The 21,849-nt window shown below is 43.2% G+C and overlaps 1 protein-coding gene across 1 annotated transcript in view; it reads left to right on the top strand.

The window, feature by feature from the left end:
- Positions 1-6,281: 6,281 nt before the first annotated feature.
- TMEM131 (transmembrane protein 131) overlaps positions 6,282-21,849 on the top strand; it is a 106,004-nt gene continuing 90,436 nt past the window's right edge. Inside the window, exon 1 of the mRNA XM_086482202.1 lies at positions 6,282-6,438. Coding sequence (XP_086338328.1) covers positions 6,282-6,438 — 157 coding nt within the window. The remainder of the gene's footprint in view (positions 6,439-21,849) is intronic.

Raw genomic sequence — 21,849 nt, 5'->3', positions numbered from 1 at the left:
TGGCAGGTTATCTGGGACTGAATAAACTCTGGCCAAGAATTTCAGACGGAGGTGTCTGTGTCTGGGCTTCTGAATCTGCATGGAGACAATCGGATAAATGATCAAGCATGCTGATCATTTCCAAAATGCCATGAAAATCACTTGCACTTCACCAGTCTGAGTGTTAACTAACATCTTTTTACCCAGGCATGGATACTCTTTGGCACTGGCACATCATTGCAATGCTGTTGGGTGTTCTCATCAGAAAAGACACACATAGCTGACTATATCATCATTTTGGTAGAATCCCATTTAACTGAAAGAACACATTTACAATGAAGTTTCAACACTCAGAAAAGCTTTAGGAACTTAAGAATGTAGCCTGTGTATCTTTGGGCTGAACAGGGTATTTGATTGGTCAGCACTCTGTTCAGGCCCATTCCTTTTTCTTCCTCTTTTCTCTCTTTCTAATGCATCAGTGGACAGCTTCTGCAGTCAAGGGTGTTTTTGCACTGGATGACTAGATGCCTCCTCTTCCAGCAGAAAAATCAACATACAGAATTTACAACACAATTAGCAGCTATCTAGCACAATTCTGTGGGTACCACACTACCATACCATGTCAGCAGTCTTGGTTTTCTACCAGACTACCACCAAGAGGAGTCCTGTGTTACAAAGTTGCAGCATTGCTGAATCAGTGTGGAGGACAGGAGGAATAAACACCATGCACCTTGCTGTCACACCGAACACCTATCAACTACACCAGAAATTGTGCTAGGTTCCCAAACATTGAGCAGGCAATACTACTGTGCTGGCAGCAAAAAGGGGGCTGTATCGCGGCACCCTCAGGGAACAAATCTGGAAAGTCTGGAGCATACTAGCGAGGCATCTAACAAACACACGGTCGAACGGGAGCAGTTCCCTTCACTGAGAGCAGTCTTATGCACAGAGCTAAACTGGTGTTGAAGTCTTGTGCTACACTGGACTTTGCAGCGGGATTGAGCCCTCTGTACTGTATCTCCCAAGTTCGCTACGTCCCAGCGCATAGCACCCCATGGGACAGGGCTTGAGGACACTGATAATGCATTGGGTCAAGTAACAGTGGTCTGTCACTGAGCACGGAGAGCCTGAGTCACTATACCACAGCTGCACAACACCCACTTCTAGCCAGCCTCCTCTGGGTGCCTTCATCTTTTATAAATCAAACCTATATGCCAGACACAACTGATTAGGTCACCCCAGATCAGACCAGCCCACTCTGTCTGGCACCAGGACCGCAGTAGGAGAGAGGGGCTATGACATGGTGACTGCGTGACGCTGAGGTAGCAGCAGGGAAACGTGAAGTGGTGGTCAAATGAACGAGGCTCGTGCTTAGGGCGTGCAACTTTCCGGGTACGTATCCACAGCAACAGTTCACATCATAGTTCACAATAGCGATACTACAGCTAGCACTATTGCCAGCAAAATACTGCATCATTTCTTTTATTAGTGGAAACGAGTAAACCAAAATCACACGGAGTGTCATGGGTCTTATCAAGGCAAAGCTGAAAGCAGGCTCTCATTAGTATCATAAATGACAAGCCTGATCAGGTGATCCTCCCTTTCTCTGAGAAAGTAACTTCTAGATCATTAAATTTAGTTTATAAAATGTAAAATTCTTAAAGAAATTAAGGATATTTTTTTTCTCAATGGGTTAACAAAAATTACATGACATATCTTGGATTTTAATTTAGGTGTATGATCATATGAGTGACTAAGTGAACAGAAAACAGAAAAAGAACATAATAGAAAAGGGCAAATTTACCACTGTTTATGTAGAAAATAAAGTCATTAAGTAAAAAGTAACAAGGGCTCACCAAAAATAAATCTTGTAGACAATCCTGAACATTAAAACCCCAATATATCATGTCTACTCTGTTTTCTCCATGCACAAGTTTTGCAATGCCACAAATAAAATGTTGGAAACAAAGCCCTCCAATGACTCGAAGCTGGCATGGACAATGAAGTAGAGGGGGAGCCCTGCGCCACTTCTCCTCACTGCAGGGTTGCCTTCAGCACACAGGTCCAGCCGAGCCAGAACTGCAAAGAATCGGCAAGTAAAAGACACACCACAGATCCACATGGTGGTAAGCCCAGTTTTAGGGTGATCAAAAATACAGCCAAGTGATGCAAAGCACTGAAGTGATGCAAAGTCATTTTGGCAGCTCAAGCTTATTGAAACACTTCTGAAAGGACAACTTTTCCCTAGCAGACTCGATGCTTGTATGTGCATCGTTTCTGTGCAATCCATCATAACATTGAGGCAAATGAGGCAATTTAAGGAACAGCAGCAGGAATTATCTGGAAGAGCGGTTTTATAGAGAGAGGTTAAAAGAGCTTAATACATCTAGTTTTGTTAAAGCAGAGGTAGATGGAGGCAAGTCTCCAGCCAGCAAATGCTTAACTAATGCAAACCTTAAGGATGGGAGGAAATACTTGGCTTATACATATGGGAACAAGCAGAAGTAAATGAAAAGAGGGTGGGGAAAGGCTATCAGAAAATCTTGTTGGCAGCGAAGAGCAGAGCTTGTGCAAATTTTTCAGAGAAAGCGGTGGGAATTCTTTTAGTTATTTAAAAAAGAATTTGAAAAATACTAATAAACAAGCTACAAGGAGTAGCTCTGTACTAGCAGGGAAGTTGACTGGATGATCCAACAGCCTCCTCTCCCCATTTCTTTCTTTGCTTAGTTTATTTTCAACCAATTAACCATGTACAACATTCAGTAAAAGCAAAGAGAAAGTAACCTGGGGCACACTCGTGACAGAAATCTCAATGCCAGTTTAAGGGACTGTATTTCCCACTGTGAGTTAGTTCCTTTGCTCCCAGCAGAACCTGAGAAAGGGACCCCACGGATGTTACTCATTTATTCAAGTGCAACATCACCTGGATTTAATCCGTGTCCCACAGAAGAGATAACCCCCTGCAGGAGAGACAACGCAGTTCAAATGTTTGATGTTTACTTTGGAGTCTGTCAGGGAGATAACTTCTAATGAGTACCAGCAGTTGAAGAGGTTGCGGCTTCTAACTAACCACTCTGACACTCTCCCAGAAGTTTCTGCCTCCATAGCAAAGGTGGCAGGACAGAAACCATACCTCTGTATTTTAGACATTCTGGTTCCTTGCCTAGAAAAAAAGAATATAAACCGTCAACGAAGGTAACTTCCATGACAGTTGGATGCTGACACTTGGGTATGCTTAGGAGGAACACTTTAAACTACCATAGCTCAGTAAATGTTGCAGTTTTTAAGTACACACCTTTCCACTGAAAGTAGGAAAGACTGAAGGTAGACCAACCATACCTCTTCCGGTGTTAAATTTACTCTGGTTTAGAAATCATGTTAACAAAGCTGACAATGGCTGCAGAATTCAGAGTATGGCTCCCCATTTCAAAGTCTTTCTAATGTGTTCCTCTGTAGAACAGGGCATTTCTTCATCCGACAAGTCAGCTGTTGAACTTTGGCGTCTAAATATTCATGCCATTTTTGTTTATCAACACAAGTACATTTCCATAAGAACTATGTTCTACATCTCATCATAGTTTATTATAAGAAGTTGGGGGTTTTTTTAGTATGAGAATCGTCTTTTAAAAAACTGTTCAACAGGCTCAAGCAATACTGCAATATCCAAATGTTAATATTTATACGCGCTGCATGCATAAACCAAGAAACTTGAAGAGCCTCAAACATGTATGAAATAATATAACCCAGATTAGTTCAGAAATAAATTAACAGAATGCTTTTTGCTTTATCATTTGCAGACATTGAACCATATTGTATTGTTTTTTCCTGCACAGAAAACAGTGGGAGTCCTGGACAAAGATGAAAGGGAGAATATGTACTGCAAGCTATTTGTTTTCTACACAACTAATAATATCTGTTGAAAAAGACTTTCTGTATATAGAACAATTAAAACCTGCCCATATTTTAATGCTGTGAGGTTTAAGATTTATACCATAATGGCAGGACTCACAGCTGTTCTCTCATTTATATCATGGCCTTTTTTTTTTTTTATAGCACTGTTGGCATTTCCATTTTTACTACAAGGCAGATCTTGCCATCCTTACATCTTAGTTTCATTAGAGTTCCCACTCATTTTAGTGGGTCGGATGCTCTACAGCGTGAACTGGAGCGAGAAAGTCTGGCTGCTCGGTTGTGCAACACTGATTTGAAATATGAGAAAGAGAAAATAGCTGACTTCTTTATCCAGAAAAGTAATGCATGTACAGCAGAAGCCTAGTTAAGAAGGTAAAATCAAGATCGTACAGGGTCCACTGTAATAAAGAAGCACTACTAACTGCTGTTTGTCTGACCTCTTTACTTTTATATTTGATTGTGCTCTTTGATGTACATACCTATCCCCCACAGAAGTCAACATGTGGGCTTCTGCTCATAGCAATCGGGCTTTATATTTACCGTGGTTTGGGTCTGAGAACTGTGCACAGAGACTCATGCTCCTAAGTCACCGATTCCCCTAAGTCCTTTTTCAATGCAGTGGTCAAAAGATTATGCAAGTTTGAGAGATTAGTAGTTACACAGAAGCCTTTAACTCTTTAAGAGCCTCATGCCTCTTCCGGAAAGGATCACTGTTGCTGCAGAAGGCTTTGACCCAATGTTTCCAACTTTCCTTTTCTCCCTTGGAAACAAACCTAGTTGATGCTGTGGCCATAGCTCAACAAAACAACAGCATCCAGAATTTCAAGATGCTTCAGAGGTGTTCTGACAATAAAGAACAGTATATGTTATTATTGTGTAAGAGCCATAATAAATGTTACTATTTTTTAGTTAAGCTGCGCATTAGTCAGTCCCTTGGAGATTCTGAATCTATTAACGCTATCCAAATCTATTATGCTGTTGTGACAGCTGAAATCCAACTACATGTTCAAGCATTTGAAACCCAGTGTAACACGTTGATCACATGGGGAAATCAATGATTAAGGAACGGAGCATGGCTGCATACAGCTTTTTTACTGTGAAAAGCTAAGCCAGGTCATCAGTGAACAGAGCCTGCTCGTACTACACGCTTTTCCCTCTGCCGCTTTATCTAAGATGACTCTGGCACTATCAGCCCCGATCTTGCCGACACCCAGAGCAAGCTACGGCTGCGGTTCACCTCTCTGATCGGCAGCCTCGCCGCGCCGCCCGCCTGCAATCACCGCTCCTTCCACCGTTGGCGAAACGGACCCACGTGCCAACCCAACGTTGCGCCCACTTGACGAGCCGTCAACCTCGTCCTGGCACCGACGCGCCTTCTCCCCCGTCGCAAACCGCTTCACGCCCTTTCACGAAGGCCCCGTGGCCTCCCGTGTCGCTGACGTGGGTGGTGACGGGTCTATCTCTTTCCTCAAGAGCGGCAGGCGCGTGCTATCACGCCCTTGCTCTAGCGCAGGGCCTCACGCTACGCCTCGGGCGCCGCAATACCGCGGTGTCCGCTGGTTTTATCGCTGGCGAGGCTGCTGCGGGGACAAGGCCCGGCCAGGTAGCGGGACGGATTGCCTCGCAGCGAGGGCTACCGACATCCCCCGACGGCCGCGGGGCGGGAAGCTACGGCACGGGGAAAGGACATCGGCGCCGCAGGGAAACACCGCTGCCCGCCCCGGGAGCGGCCGCACAGACCGCCCCCGCCGAAAAGGGACCTCCCCGCGCCGCGGCTGGCCGCCCTCCGGGCAAGCACTCTCCCGCCGCCATCTTGAAGGCGGGCAGGAGAAGCCCCCGATGCCCTCCGCTGGGAAACAATGAGAGCGCCACCCCCAACCCCTCAAGAGGCGGGGAGAAGAGAGTACTAAAGGGGCGGGAGGACCCCGCCACGAACAGCCAGCACCTGCAGAAGACCTAAAGTCACATTTAATTAAAAACCAAACCAAACCAAACCAACCCAACCCGCTCCCCGAACTCTCTGCCCCGGACAGAAGAAAGGGACGCCTTGCCCGCACTTAAAATGGCACCCTCTCCCCACCTCCCGCCTGGTAACCCCGCCCCCTCAGGCAGGGGGCGGGGCGGGGCGGCAGCAGGTACGCGCCTCTGTGTGCGTCCGCGCGCGCGTGCCCGTGCGGTGTTTCACCCCGCCCGTGACACACGCGTCAGGAGACGCAGCGCGCCGCGGGGTGCCCGCCCCGCCCCGCCCCGCCCCGCCCCGCCCCGGCTCCGCCCCGGCTCCGCCCCGCCCCGCCCCTCCCCGAGCTCCTCCGTCCCTCTCCGAGCTCCTCCGCGCGCGCGCCGCGGCCCGGCCGGAGACACGGCGGTCCCGCACCGGCTGCGGCAGCGCGATGACGGCGCGGCGGGAGGCGGCGGCGGCGGTGGCGGCGCCCGGCTGCCCCGGCTCCCCCTTCCCTCGCGCCGGCAGCTGGGCGGCTGCCTGGCGGGGCGCGGCGCTGCGCTTCGCCCTGGCGGTGCTGCTCCACACGGCCCGGGCCGAGAAGGAAGGTGAGACCCAGATTTCCCTTCCTTTCTTGTCCTCCCTCCGTCCTCCTCCTTTTTTTTTTTTTTTTCCTCCGGCGGCGGTTTGCGGGGCTATTGGCGGCCGCGGCCCGCTCGCTCCCCGGTTGCGGCTTGGGGGGTTGGGGGGGGGGGAGTAGAGCCGGTGCGGGTGCGTGCCGCGGGGCGACTGGTGAGGCTGCCGGCCTCGCCCCCCCTTCCCTGTCGGTGGGGCCGCCGGGTCCCGCTGCCCGCCGTGCGGCGGCCGCGCGGGGAGTCGCTGGCGCTGTGTCGTGTGTGTGTGTGTCGGTCGTGTGTGTATGTGTGTGTGTGTCGTCCGTGTCGTCGCCCCCCCCCCCCCCCGCGGCTGCCGGGGTGCGCCGACGGGTCTGCAGGGGGGTGGGGGGGGGTGTGATGGCGTGGGGGAGCCCTTGAGGTTAGGGCGAAGTCGGTGGGGTTTGTCCTCGCTGACAGCGGCGGGGATGGAGCTGGAGCTGCCCTTTAAAAAGGAGAGAAGGGAAAGGAGGCGGGGGGGGGGGGGGGGGGGGGAAGGCTTTCTCGCGTTGAGCTGGTTTCCCTGCGGCAGGCTTCCAGCAGGAGACCGAGCCAAGCTAAACAGGCGGGCAAACCTGCCTGAGAAAGGGCAAAAATGCGCGCTCGGGAGTGACAGCGAGACACCCCCCCTTCCCCTTTGCCTCCCCGAACTTTTGACAGGTGTCCGACACCTTCGCGAGGTCGATGGCGTTTTCTCCAAACTTTAGTGAAAGTCAGACGGAGACTTTGTAACTTCTGGTGCCTTTGATTTTGGCACGGTGTCTTTTCATTGTGGTTTAACAAGGAAAAAAAGCCCCGAGCGAAACACCTAAGCGTATTCTGTAGCATTGCTGAGAACGGCTTTCAAGCATTTCCAAGGTGCAGACTCATGGTCTACTTAAAAGTGTGGCAGATAAATGTGATGTACTACAGAAGTTGGTGAAACGCATTTGCTTTGGCTGACACGAGAATTTACTTTTCAAGCAAGTTGCTGCGCTGGAGGAGGGTATGTTGGAAGGAGATTGAAACGTGTGAGGCCATATGAGGTCTGAGAGGATGAAACGAAGTAAGAATAAAAAAAAAAGAGTAAGAAGGGTATGGAATAGGAGTTCAGTGAGGATGCTGTAGTCACGTGTCTAGACCAGACTTGAGGGAAGAAATTCATCCTAATAATGCATGTATTGGAATAAATGCAGATACGCCTTTCATTTTGTAATGAAGGGCTCGATTTCAGTAATTTCCTGATAACTTGTTTTTACAAATATGATGGTGTTGATATTAAAGTGATGAAAAAAACCAAATAATTTTGTGTCACAGCTGCTCTTGTTTACTTGACTTTGTCTTCAGAGAATTTAGCATTTAGAAAACAGTGTGAGGAAGATACAGTATCCTTAGAGTGATGAGAATTTCTAAGTCTGTAGGTTCAGTCTGTAGTGTCTTGAGGTACTAGAAAACCACAAATGCTTAAGAAATACCTATTTTTAACTCTGATTTTGATTGTATTTCTTTACAGGTAATAGCTTATACAAGTTATAAGCTTTATCAATTATGTCATATACCAGTATGATGGAATTGATTTGTGCCCTAAAAGTTGTGATGGCTGAAGTGATGATCTGGCTTTGTTCATTTGTGAAAGAGATACTGATTTTTTCTAAGTGGACTTCCTTGGCATTCCTAGACAAACAAAAGCAGGTTTAGATTTGTAAAGTGTGAATGGATGTTTTACTTTTACAAGGAAGAAGCTGTTCACTGTGAGGGTGGTGAGACACTGGCACAGGTTGCCCAGAGGAGCTGTGGCTGCCCCCTCCCTGGCAGTGTTCAAGGCCAGGCTGGACGGAGCTTTGAGCAACCTGGTCTGGTGGAAGGTGTTCCTGCCCATGGCAGGAGGGTTGGAGCCAGGTGATCTTTAAGGTCCCTTCCAACCCAAACCGTTCTGTGATTCGATGAGATGACTGAAGTCCTTCAAGAAAATTGAGTAGTTTGTACTCATACCATTTCCTTCTATTGATACAGTTTGTTACTTACAATTTCTCCCAGCAGCGCTTTTGTCATTTTCAAAAAGTGAGTTTGATTCTCATATAGAACATGGATTTTTTTTTCCCAGTTTTTCTGATTTCTGACACTCATTTTTCTTCCCAACTTTTCTGCTGCTTGAGCGTAGCCTATAAGTGGTACATTTAAGCTCGCTAATAAGTCTTGGTTTGGTCTTTTTTGTTGTTGTTGTTTTTTTCAATTCATCTTTTATGGACTCCTTAGAAGAATTCCTTGACGATCTGCGTTTGTGGATCACACATTGAAAACTGTTGTCTAGGAGTGTTCCTCTTGCCGAGTTTAATGCCTGTTTATACCCTGGTTAAAAGATCAGTGGAGTTTTAAGGCAAGACTAAGTCAAAAGTGTCTTGTGAGATCCAGTCCCATTGATTTGAAACTACTAAGTGCCAGTCTGCAAGGGGCGGTGACAGAGCATAGGAGACGAAGGGCTCAAAACAGTAGTTCAGAAGAAAGGAGGGGAGAGTGTTTCAGGCTCTGTCCTTCAGTGCCTTAACTTCTACCAGGTTGTGTCAAGTTAAACATAGCAAGACATGGTTTAAGAAAAAAAAAAAATCTGGAAGTAGGGAAATAGGTAGTAATATCCTTTCTGTCTCCCAAATGTGGACATACACGTTTCACTACAGCTGCAGGAAGGAAGCTGTGGAGAGGGATTAGGACTGAGGTTGTGCATTCTTGCTCCTGTACTATTTCTGCACTGCCGAAGTGAAGGTGACTGTAGTAAGCCACAGTGCAGTATATATTCCAGAGAAGTTGCTACAGAAAAAAAATTGATAGAAGTGGGTGTTCAGGTGAATGATAGGAGTGAGAGAAGAATAGGTCAGAATATCACAAAATAAAGTGGAAAATGAAGGTGGAGGACGCTAATTTCTTCTTACGTTGCATGCACATGAGGAGAAACTGCGGGGAAGACGGAGCTGATGCACAGAAGAGTAATGCTGGCTTCATGCTTCTGTGGAGAAGGAGCAGCAAGCAGTTCTTTATGGAGCTGTCACAAGTGGGAAGAAGATTGGTGCTGGAGTATTCCAGATTGACATGACTGCTTCTGGTCCCCAATCTTAGTCAAAGAGTTTGAGGGTAAAAGTGTAATGTAAACAGCTTTGCCATTTGTCTAAAAGCGAGAAGCAAAACCAAAATCCTTTGTGTATACAAGCTGTAAGTTAGGCTCATGGGGAACACTGATACTGCTGTACACTCTCTCTGTGCTAGAGAAACAGAACTTGTGGAAAGTATCTGGTATTTGAACAAATATGAGAGCAGAGAAAACTGCATGTGGACCAGCCAAAAAAATGTAAACATCAATTTCAGACTAAACACTGATGTGTGACTTTGTGTGTGTGTGGCTAGCTGTGTCCTCAGTGCCCATGTATTGCTGAGGAATGAGTAAGACTGAGAAGATAGTAAAATTTTATGTTTGGGGTTTTTTCACTTAGGAAGTGAACCCCTAGCAAAAGAATGACATGGCAGGAAAAACATTCTGCATTCGGTCTCAAAGCCTCTTGCCATTTAGTAAGGGTAAAAATAACTGAAGAGTTTGTTTTGCAAATATGTGTGATTTTCAGCCTTTTTGTAGGCTCATCCTTTCCTAGTGTAATTATCATGTTCTGTATTGCCGCATGGATTGAGGACAGCTTTCAGTTTGTATTTGAGCACGTACAGTTTTTGTTTTGGGTTTTGTGTGTTTGTTTGGGGGGTTGTTTTTATTTTTAGTTGTGTCTTTTTGGGGGACACACAACAGCCTTCTGGGTTTCAGGCTGAAGGAAACCATAATAATGCCGTAAACCCTATGGTCAGTAAAATGTTTTAAAGATAAATGTCTAACATCAGCATGCTTTTATACCTGAGAATTGTTTTGCCTTTGTTCCTTTATTTATATTCACTTACATTTATTTATATTTTAAAAAAAAAAGAGTCTTAATTTTATACAGCAGTGATTTATTGCTTTTAAATCACTTTTTACTTGGACAGCTGACTGAAAGCCTGTTGAGACTATTTTGATAGTTCTCTTACCCACCCACCTGTTGACAAGATTGGTGCAATTAGAGCAAGGTTGATATTTAGGCTAGGCTCAATTGCTAACTGTAGCTTTTGAAGTTACATCTTAGTGCTGGATCTGGGAAAAATTTCTATTTAAACATCTGAGATCTGACACCAGATAGGTTAGTGAAAATACAAAATGTTCTTTTTTTTTTTTTTTTTTCTCTCTAAAGCTTGACATATTCTCCGCTAGCATCCTAGAAACTAAATTAGTTGCGGAGTGTAAATGGGAGGTAAAGTGATCACAGATGAGTTGAAGGGAGGTGTTGTCATTAGAACAGTGAGTGCACTGGGTTGCTGGAGTTCTGATTCCATTTTTGTCCTTCTGTCTCATCTCAGGGAAGTAGCTTTTCCTTTTTGCTTTTTACCTGTATCTAAAACAGCAATCTAGGGTACTTCGTATGAGTATTGAAAGTAGACTAATGCTGGAAGGTGATGTGGGAGAAAGCTTATATTTTAAAAACTTTATTTAAAAAAAAAACTTAGCACATATACTGCTCATTTGTCATATCCCACTGTCAGAACTAATATATAGCAGGCTACCATTTATTTTAATGCTAATGTTTTGACTCTGACTTAAATCAAAATGTGATCTAAAAAGAATGACCTCAGTGAAAGTGAAAACACCCTAGCAGCTGAAGTAGCACATCAAAATCATGAGCAGTGTGAGGAAAACACAGGGAGTAAAAATTGTTGATGCTATCTCGCTGTTTTTTTTGAAACTTCAGTATGGGAGAGCTGATTAGGTTTGCACTATGTCTTTGCTCTTCTGAATGATAAATATTAACCAAGTGCTTGGATTGAAAGGTCTCATACTTGTCTGCATAATCTCTGGGCTAAATTAAATATAAGGAAAAATTGTAATGCAATGGACAGGAGGTTGAGACCCCGTGTTCTCTGTGACCTTCTGTGTAAGCTCAGTGTGGTTGCTATTCCCACCCCTGCATCTCTTTCTCCCTCACCAGTGTCCAGTTGTATTGCACATGTGAGGTGGACTGAGATACCCTCAGCTGTAGAGGTCAACTGAAGGATATAGCATGCTGCCGTTCAGGGCCTTGGATTGTAAATTGTTGAAGGAACTTGCTATGTGTTTGTATAGTGCCTAACATGCTGAAGTCCCTCCAAAGTTTGCGGAAGTCTATAGGCCTTACTTTGTTTAAAGCTTTCAGTTGTGATTTTTGTGATTGATTGCCAGTATTGCAATATGGGTTACTTTGAGTCATTTGGATACCTTTGTGCATGTTAAAATTTCAGCTATTTGCAGTATAGCTTTGACATTTGCTGTGTGTCACACTATTTCAAAACCTACCCAGTTTTGCTCTGCTTAAAGCAATATATCTTATGATACCATGGTTTGATTTACTAAGTTTATAAGTATAAAGAATCTTTCAAACTGTAAACTTGGTAAATCAGCTGGGAGTTTGAGAGTGAATGGTGGATGTGGTTCATACATAACCAGCAGTAAAAGTTGTGTGACTGAAGTGCAGGCTGGAACCAGTTTGGTTTGTTCCTGTGTTTGTGGGTTCAGCGAGAATAAAAGTCAATAAAGATCCATTTTATTTCTCTTGCTAGTAACTGCTATCCAGTGTGGTGCCTCTGATTTTGTCAGTCCACGGCACGAATTTACCTGGGTGTAACAGGAACTGTAAGAAGGTTTCTTTTTTTGTCTCTAAAAGAGAGCATTTGAAGTAAATCTGCACTCTTCATGGTATAAGTGGGGTTACTCAGAGCTGGACTGGGTACTATTTTGAGCAGTCTGCTCTAACTGGACCTGCTTTGATCAGGTGGCTGGGCTGGAGGCCTCTGGGGTCACTTCCAGCCTGCATTATCGTGTAGTTCTGAAAGATGAGCGCACCAGGTGCTTATTATGGAAGAAACTGACCCAATCTGTTCACTTGTGGTAGTCACCAAATTTGAGTTTAAAGTGTAGTTATTTTAAAAATCCTTTCTGTTTTTTTTTCTGAAAATTTGTGTTAGTATTTCAGCGTTTTCAATTATTAATACCAAGATAGAGGATGTAGAATTTCTTTTTGTATTGGGAGTATATCTGTGCATTGCTGGAATGGCCTGTATTTTGCGATTGACTTGTTTTACCTTAGTAATCTAACTTGTTCATTTGGAAATAAGAACGTAGTTCAACTCAGTTTGCTCAGTGTCACCCACCTTTCTTATATGGAGGAATTGTTAACAAACAATGTGGGTATGGAGGCAGAAATTCTTGCCACCAACTTCCCTTTTTTGCATTTTGTAAAGCTTGTGAAATGAAAATGTAGATGCCTGATTTAGGAGACTAAAGGAACCAATGATCATGAGAGTTAAAGGGGAGGTATTTATCTTTCTGGTTATAAATACAGGCACAGAATAATCCTGTGTCACATACGGGTTTGTTAGAGGCAGCTGGTAAAATTTTAACATGCGATGCAGGAATGTTGGGTATTTCTGTTTTCTGAACTGTCTGTATGGCATAATTAGTGTTTTACTGACTGCAGCAAGGATGTGATGCAGTATCTGCATTTAACACTGTCTAAATCCATTTTTAATATTTTCTTATAAGTAGGCTTGGATAACTGGCGCTGTGGAATATTAAAGAGACTAAACCAGGATTGTGCACACTCACGCTCTTTCTCTCTTTTTAAAAACCTTGGATGTAATGGGTAAATAGCAAAGAGCTGAAGGTTGCAATGTAATTCCACACTCTGAAAAGGAGTAAAAAAAAAAAAAAGAGGAGTTTTACACTAGTATGAGATTTTCCGGCTACGCTTACTAGATCTATCTTCTCACTAAGGCTATCACAGAGGCATTTTTAATACCTCTCCTCCTACTGCCTGGTATGCATAGCAGTATAGAACCATCTGAGAACTGGAGTTCTGCTGTAGTTATTGAACTGGTTTTAAGGGTGCCTGAATGAAATTTAGTGGAAGGAGGTGTACATGGAATGAAACTGTGTACCTAACGGCTCCTTCTGTCTATGTGCTGTATGATGTTACAAAATGTTATTTAATAGGACTGTTTAGCTAACTCTTAATACAGCATGCTTAGGTTTTTAAAGTTACTTGATCAATGTATCCATTAACTATTCTTCATCAAGCAATCTGTCTTAACAATGATGTCTTAAGGCTTATCTGAGTTTTTTTCAGCTGAACATTGAGATCTGTGTTGAACTGTACAGATTTGGTGTAATAGAATGTGTGCATACTTTTTAAAGTTGTTTAAACTTAAAAAAAAAAATCCCAAAAGACCCTTGATTATAGGTTTTTTAAAAGTTATGTAAGTCAGGAAATACACCTAATAGTGGTGTTAAACAGACTAAATCACCATTTGAGGGAGTGTTGGTAGACTAGGAGACAAAGTTGTAGACAAGCATGGTACTGATTTAAATAACTTAAACACTTGTTTCCACTAAACCTCTTATATACTCATTGTTCATCAGCTTGACTTTTTAGATGCGTAGATCTGAAGTAGGATGGAGTCCTTGTAGAGGAAGGTGGTAGTGAAGAAAAAAAATGGCTGAGAAAAGATCTCAAAGAGGAGGTTTTTAAAGAGGGAATTTTAGCATTTGAAAACAGAAAGCTTTCTCATTTCCTTACAGGCATATGCTGTTGGAAACATCTCAAGGTAATTTCCGTAGTGTGAAATTGGATGGCTTCAGCATAGTTTGATGTGACTGGCTTAGGATATTTCTTTATTTTTGTAATAGATAAGCTGCAGCCTGAAAATGTCTGGCTCAGATTGAAGATGATAGAAGATACTGATATTGAGATAAAGAAACCAACTATTTTGTGTGCCATCTGCTTCCACTAGGGGATTTTTGGGTTCCCTATTTGAGATGTTAATATAGTATGTTAAGTTAGCACTGCAGAAAAAGTCTTAATGAATCGGTGGTTTACACCAAGATACTGTGCAAATATTTGCAGGTGGAATTTGTAGAGAGTGATAGAAACTATCCAGACAACTAGATAAACTGCAGGGTGTTTGGTTTTGGTTTATTCCCCGCAGTGGTTCATGCTCTACCTTGGAGGCTGTTTACAAGGAGTTCTTCCTGGCTCTATTCTGGGATCTGTCCTGCTTAATATCTTTGTCACTGATCTGGAATTGGAGTGTACGAAATCTGGGGAGCAGTCAGTATGCTTAAGGGCAGGGCTGCATTTCAGAGAGATCCAAACAGGTCAGAGCAATGAGCTGACAGGACCTTCATGAAATCCAAAAAGGACAAATGGAAAGTCCTTCATGTGGGACAGAATAACCCCTTGCAGGGGATATAAGCTGGAAATGCTATACATGAGTCAGCAACGTACCCTGGCAGCATACAGAAGTGTAGCCACTAGACTAGAGCAAAGTGATTATTCCTGTTTACTCATCACTTAATAGACCACACCTAAACCACTGCATCCAGTTTTGCTATCTACTGTCCCACTGGAAGGCCGCAAAGATGGTTGGTGTGTACATGACCTATGAAGAGAGGCTGAGGGACCCAGAGCTGCGTAGAGATGAGGCTTTGGAGGGACCTTGTAGCAGCCTGTCAGTATCAAAGTAGAGGTTGTGAGAAAATGGAGCCAGACTCTTCACAGAAATGCATGGCAGGAGCCTGGGAGATGGTGGCCATAAAGTGAAACAGGGAAAGTTTGTTTTGCACCAGGAGGTGCTGGTCTGTGATGATCCCAGTAAGAAAGGCATAATTGCTGGTACCAAGTGGGAGCTGCCTGCAGGCTCCTCTGTTACAGTGAGCTGGTTGAGCTCATTCTGCAGCCAGGGGGTATGTGCAGCGCAGCGTGGGCCTGAAAGCCAGCCCGTACATGCAACACAGCACAGACGTGGGCCTACTCGGGTTAGCTCTTGTGTGGATCGCTGACTCCTCAATGTATTATGGTCTTCAAATCAGGATCACTACAATGTTCTGGCTTGACATAATGAGCACATATTTCACCATGAGGACAATCAGGCATTGAAACAGAGAGAAGCCTAGAGAGGTTGTGGAATCTTTGACCTTGGAGGTTGTCAAGACGCAGCTAAACAAAAGCCTAGTCAACCTCGTCCAAATTAAGCATTCACCATGTTTCAGCAGAAGGTTGAGCTAGATGACATCTTAAGGTCCATTCTGCACTGAGTTGCTCTGTCTCTGTGTTTTGAGTCTCCCTTGTGGTCTTCAAAACTTGGTTAGAAGTTGCAATAACTGTCACAACTGATGGGAATATCTGTGAGACAGGAGAATTGTGTGTTTCCATGTAACTCCATGGTGAAAGCAGTGCTATGTATGGTAGTAGTAATGTAGATATAATTTAGATAGGAGCAAAGTTGTAATTTGATGCAGGAAGTTTCATGTGTCACTGCATCACTAAAGAAGTACCGTCGTAGAATGAAAAAAAAATCCCTCTCGGCCATTCCTTGTTTCTATATTCATGCATCACATAGGCTTTATTTGTCCCCTAGTTTTCATTCTTTCTCTTGAAAAATTTGTTTAGACAGGAATATTTGTATGCCATCTTTCATGCAAAGGATAATATAGCCATTGGTTTCCATCTTTGCTAGCTCCTGGTAATATGACAAGAAATTGGATTGTGGTTGACATGTTAATATACAAGATGTATTAAAGTAATACTTAACAATCTGTGCAACTCGTATATCCGAGAAAATACTGAGATATCTGGATATTGAATGTTGCCAAGCTTGGCTGTTCCTTTCTTGCATCAGGGGAGTACTTGTTCCTTACTGGAAACTGTTTCCTTCTCGTATGTTTGCTTTGGTGTTCTGGATCTGTGTGCAACTTCAGTCTGTGGAGCTGTCAATGGGCATAAATGACCATTATTTAGCGAGACCCTTGCCCCCAGGCATCCTGCTGTTTAATTTGGTGATAGAAGGCACTGAGACACTTCTTGCCCTCTAAATCGCTGCCTCTAAATACAAGAGGATAAGGAAGGTGTGGGGGAAACTTTTATATAATGATATAGCTGCTTTTATGTTAGTGTATAGCTAGTCAGTTGCCTTTCATATAGCTTAACTGGGTCATGATCTGCCCAAATAGCTTTGGCTAAACTGTGGCTTCCAAAGTAATGAAACTATGAACACGTTGCTTGGATTTGGGGAAACTTGCTTATGTCTGATGCTGAAGGAAAGATCTTTTTCGTTGACAGAGACAGAATCTTTACAGGTGAAGCTACTCTGCTGATCAGTTCTACTGAATATCATTATCTGATGAAGACTGAAACAAAGTTCCACTTTATCAGGGAAAATTTGATCAGAGTTCCAGTACTTGATGAGTCCCATGAATTAAATTGAATTTCTCTAGGGAAGAAGACATTAGAGTAAGGAACTCTGAAGCTGAATTTAAAAAAAAAAAAAAAAAATTATTTAGCATTATTTAATTATGCCTTAAAATTACCTATATTGGGAAAAAGAAATTCTAATGATGAAGGGCCATTGAATCTAGCAAAGGTGTGCGTATTTAGGTTGAAACTTAGTGCTAGTCATCTCAAAGTAGAAACAAAAGGTATTTTTGAGTGAAAATAATTGGCTGTTATCTTAATTAAGGGGCAACTTGGTGTTATGGAATATTTGCAATCTTTAAAGTAGAACTAGATGTCTCTTCAAAAGGTATTCTGTAACGAAGCCTAAGGGTTTGGGATTATTGGATGAAATTGTGATCTGTGTTGCACAGGGTGTCAACCCAAGTCATTGTGGCAGTTTCTGAGAGTCTGACCAGAAGAGATTATTTAATTCTGAGAGGTAACTGATTCCAAAGTGGTTTGGGTAGATTAATTGAATTTCTGCAGTTAAGTGTACTTAAGCATTTCATTTCCGTATGCCTACTTGCAGCTTTTAATTTCTTATTAATGTTTTCAGAGTTTTTCCCCCAAACTGGAGTTCTTCTATTTTGTTTCACTCTTCTTGCCCTGTATTTTATCTTCTTTCAAAACTTGCTGCAGTTATTCTCCACCCATTTCTTTTCTGGCTTTATCAGACATTGTGGCCAGCTTTTTCCTGCTGGTTTGTGTTCCCACATGGCAAGTCAGCAGACTGCTTTCTAAACAATCAATAAGTATCATTACTGCCACATCATTAACACTAGGGCTTTAGCATTAGGCTTTTCCTACCTTTTCTTGACCTTCAATCCTTGCATTTATAGACTTTGTATGGTAGCTGATTAAGCATTATCTTGCTGCTCTTTTACTTGTCCTCCAGGCTTAATAGCTGTTTCCAGTGGACACTTTTGTAACAGTTGCCACATGAGCACAGAGAGGGTGGAGATGCTGTGCTCCTCCCTCCTAATGGTTCTTCTCTCCACTTGTAATTTAGTCTCAACCAAGTTGCAAGTGTTACGGCAGCAAAATCTTAATTATGTGCTGTCCACGTTCCCTTTTGTTCTGTGAATTCATGCAGTTCCACCCTGATAAGTGACTGAAAAAAAGGGAGGGGGTAGGAATCAGGGGCAGCGAGGAGGGCAGAACTCTGTTACTCAGTAGGCTGCTGTTTCTGTGTCATAACATTGGTTAAGATGAGTGACAGAAAGAGTCCTCTATAGCAGGTAGCAAGGTAGGAGTAAGAATTGGAAACCGTAGTGTCCACAGAGTATAAGCTGTAGTTCTTATCTGATTGCATTCACATTGCCAGCAAGACATTTAGATGTTGGGAGGTGTCTGCCTGGCACACTGTCGTCTTCCGCTGTGGGGCTTTTGGGAAACTCTGAAAATCACATCCTCCTTCCTCTTTTCTACAGTGTAGAGAACAGTTCTTGCTCTCTGTGTAGGTTTATTAAGGTCATTAATCAGCCTGGATGTACCTTTCAAGTAGGTCTTTGCACTGTGTCAGGACAATCCATTTTTTTGAGTAAGTGGGTTTTGTGGGTCTGTTCAGTGGCTAATTTAGTAAGCGTGCAAGTTTGGAAGGCTGACGTTAATGGTAGTAGTTACAATTATTGTCAGTTAATGCATTGTTCTCCTGAGGCTGCAGAATCTATGAACTGACTGTCTTTTCTTGTAAACTACGTGTTAAATGTTTCTGTGTGCTGAAAAGGTTAGGATTCCAATAAGTGCATGTTATCTGTGCACACATCAGTTTGCAGTGATGCATGAGTAGTAAAAGTTATTGTCACAATTAGAAGTTTCTGATCTAATGCTGGGGTTACAGTGTTTGTGGATAAGGGAAGAGCAACTGATGTCATACCTGGACTTGTGCAAAGCATTTGTCACTGTCTTGCATGACATCCTTGTGTCTAAATGGGAGAGACATGAATTTGACAGATGGACCTCTTGGTGGATAAGGAATTGGCTGGATAATTACACTCAGAGCCATGGTCCACAGCTTGATGTGCAAGTGAAGACCAGTGACAAGTGACATTCTTCAAGGGTCTGTATTGGGGACCGGTGCTGTTTAACATCTTTGTTGGCGACATGGACAGTGGGATCGAGTGCACCCTCAGCAAGTTTGCCAATGACACCAAGCTGTGTAGTGCGGTTGACACACTGGAGGGAAGGGAGGCCATCCAGAGGGACCTTGGCAGGCTGGAGAGGTGGGCCTGTGCAAACCTCATGAAGTTCAACAAGGCCAAATGCAAGGTCCTGCACCTGGGTCAGGGCAATCCCAAGCACAGAGACAGGCTGGGAGATGAATGGGATCGAGAGCAGCCCTGGGGAGAAGGACTTCGTGGTGCTGGTGGGTGAAAAACAGAATATGACCCAGCAATGTGCGCTCTCAGCCCAGGAAGCCAACCGCATCCTGGGCTACATAAAAGCAGCGTGGCCAGCAGGTTGAGGGAGGTGATTCTGCCCCTCTGCTCTGCTCTGCTCTGCTCTGTGAGACCCCACCTGCAGTGCTGTGTCCAGCTCTGGGGTCCCCAGCACAAGAAGGACACGGAGCTGCTGGAGAGGGTCCAGAGGAGGGCCATGAAGATGATCAGGGGGCTGGAGCACCTCCCCTGTGAGGACAGGCTGAGAGAGTTGGGGTTGTTCAGCCTGGAGAAGAGAAGGCTCCGGGGAGCCTTTACAGTGGCCTTCCAGTGCTTAAAGGGGACCTGCAGGGGAGGTGGGGAGGGACTCTTGATCAGGGAGTGTGGGGATAGGACGAGGGGTAACGGTTTCAAACTGAAAAGGGGTAGGTTTAGGTTAGGTATTAGGAAGAAATTCTTCACTGTGAGGGTGGTGAGACACTGGAGCAGGTTGCTCAGAGAAGCTGTGGCTGCCCCCTCCCTGGTGCTTTGAGCAACGTGGTCTGGTGGAAGGTGTCCCTGCCCATGGCAGGGGGGTTGGAACTAGGTGGTCTTTAAGGTCCCTTCTCACCCAAACCATTGTGTGATTCTGTGATGAAACTTGAGAACTGAAGTGTGATAAAGATTTAAGAATAGTTTGGAGGGATTGCTGCTTTCCCCCTCATTGTAGGACAGATTATCTTGTTTTTGAGGCTAATTCCAACTAATTTTATGTCTATACAAGTTCAATAATGACAAATTTATGGTGGTATAACCTGATTTGGTATATTGAAACTTCATTCTTTCTAATGATTGCTATTTTAAATACTTTAAAAAGCCGTCATTGCTATGGCCCAAAGCCGGAAAAAAGGGTGCTTTTTGCAGGTATTTGTTTTCTCTTTAACTTCTTTTTAAATTTTCCCCTCACTTTAAAGGGTTTATGAGACATTTCCATGAGTCTCAGAAGTATTGTTCTCTTTGGCTTAAAAATATTGTGCACTGAAGTCTTTCTCCAGATGAGAGAACTACTTATCCTTTCTTTTATTTTTTTAAATTTATTTGAAAATAAGCATTCTCATTTATACCCCTCTATGAAATCTCCATGAAATAACAGAATTGGATGTTATTTCCTGAGAAGCATTTTGGAGACAACAATTAAATGTCTTTGGAGGACAAAATGAAATTATTGAAATGTTTAAAAGTAAAACACCATCTTAAAGCAAATGTTTTTAATAGGTATTTTAAAGCATCTAGGAACTTTAAAAGTAGTATTTGGGGTTTGTATTTTTTTTTTAATATGACGATTTATGGTGTTTATTGCTACCATTTGACATAGACCATTTTGATCGATGGCAGATAACTTCTTAAAACTCTTACCATCAAAAAAGTCAGATTAAAATAAAAATTGCTTTAGCTGAAGTAGATGAAAATGCAAATTCCTATAAGGTGGAAATACAGGCTGAGTACAGAATAAGCATCTGAGAATAAAGGTATTTGAATAATGTGTGATTCTTTTTTTCTATCCATCTGAAATAATCTAAAGTAATTTTCTTAAAAAAAAACTAAATAAAACCAGACTGCTAGGTGTAGTACGTGTTACTTTCAGTGAGCTTTTTTGTTTCTAGGTATGTTTCTGTAGTTCTGTTGCAAGGATATTTCTATTACACAACACATCCAATCAGTGCAAACTCCGCAAAAAAAAAAAAAATTAAAAAAAAAATAAAAAAAAATCAAGCCTTCAAGCAGTTGCACCATCTTCTGAAGTGTGAAACAAATGTAGCGAGCCACATGTGTGAAACTGCCTCTTCAGGACGGAGACGCACTTTCTTCCTTTCCCAGGCTAAGCGGTAGCTTCATTGTCTGCCTGCGGCCTGTGTTCTGAATCAGAATTGTGCTGTCACTTTCTGTTTTGTGGCTGGCTTTAAAAACTGAATTGATCACTGGATTGCTAAAAATCTGCATCAGCCTTAACTAAGGCGAAAAGAGATGAGCAGATGAATGCAATGTGACAGCTCTCCTTACTAGGAAATGGCTGTGCTTTGTAAAGAAGCTTGTCTTGTATCTAAAGTCAGAAGTGACACATGAGTAAGTTAGCAAAAGATTATATGCAGACGTAGTTGCGTAACAGTGTATACACTCAGATTTGTGCTGCTGTGTGCAAAATACAAATTATTTGACCTTTTTCCCCCCTTCACTGTGGGATAGCGAGTCATGTGCTCAGGTATTGCAGTGGAAGTGATCTACTGTGTCTGTTTAGCTTGTATTAACTCAGGCACAGGTTGATGCATATGAACTTGAGTATGTATTGTGTAAAGTCATAAAAGTATTTTTTATGACCGGTAGCACAAAATGAGGTTTTTAATGAAAATGCTGTCTTTTTGTTATTTAGCTCGGTGTATTGCTGTTTTGTTTCACATGATGATTAGAGTGCATTATCTAGGAAAGTTTCTATTTCAGCTAATATGTAAACAGAAAATAAAAATTTAGCAAGCTGGCTTTTTGAGGGATGGTAATTAGGGGGTTTAATTAAAAAAAATGTCTTTTTACATAGAAAATATATTCTAAGTGAGTTATTTTTGCATATCATCTTTACTAGTTTGTGTGTATTTATTGCCTTGACTGTG

This window comes from Leptosomus discolor, chromosome 1 (assembly GCF_034619465.1).
Source record: "Leptosomus discolor isolate bLepDis1 chromosome 1, bLepDis1.hap2, whole genome shotgun sequence".
Classification (NCBI taxonomy): domain Eukaryota; kingdom Metazoa; phylum Chordata; class Aves; order Leptosomiformes; family Leptosomidae; genus Leptosomus; species Leptosomus discolor.
The sequence above is the reverse complement of the archived record's forward strand: the minus strand, read 5'-3'. Positions and strand labels throughout refer to the sequence as shown.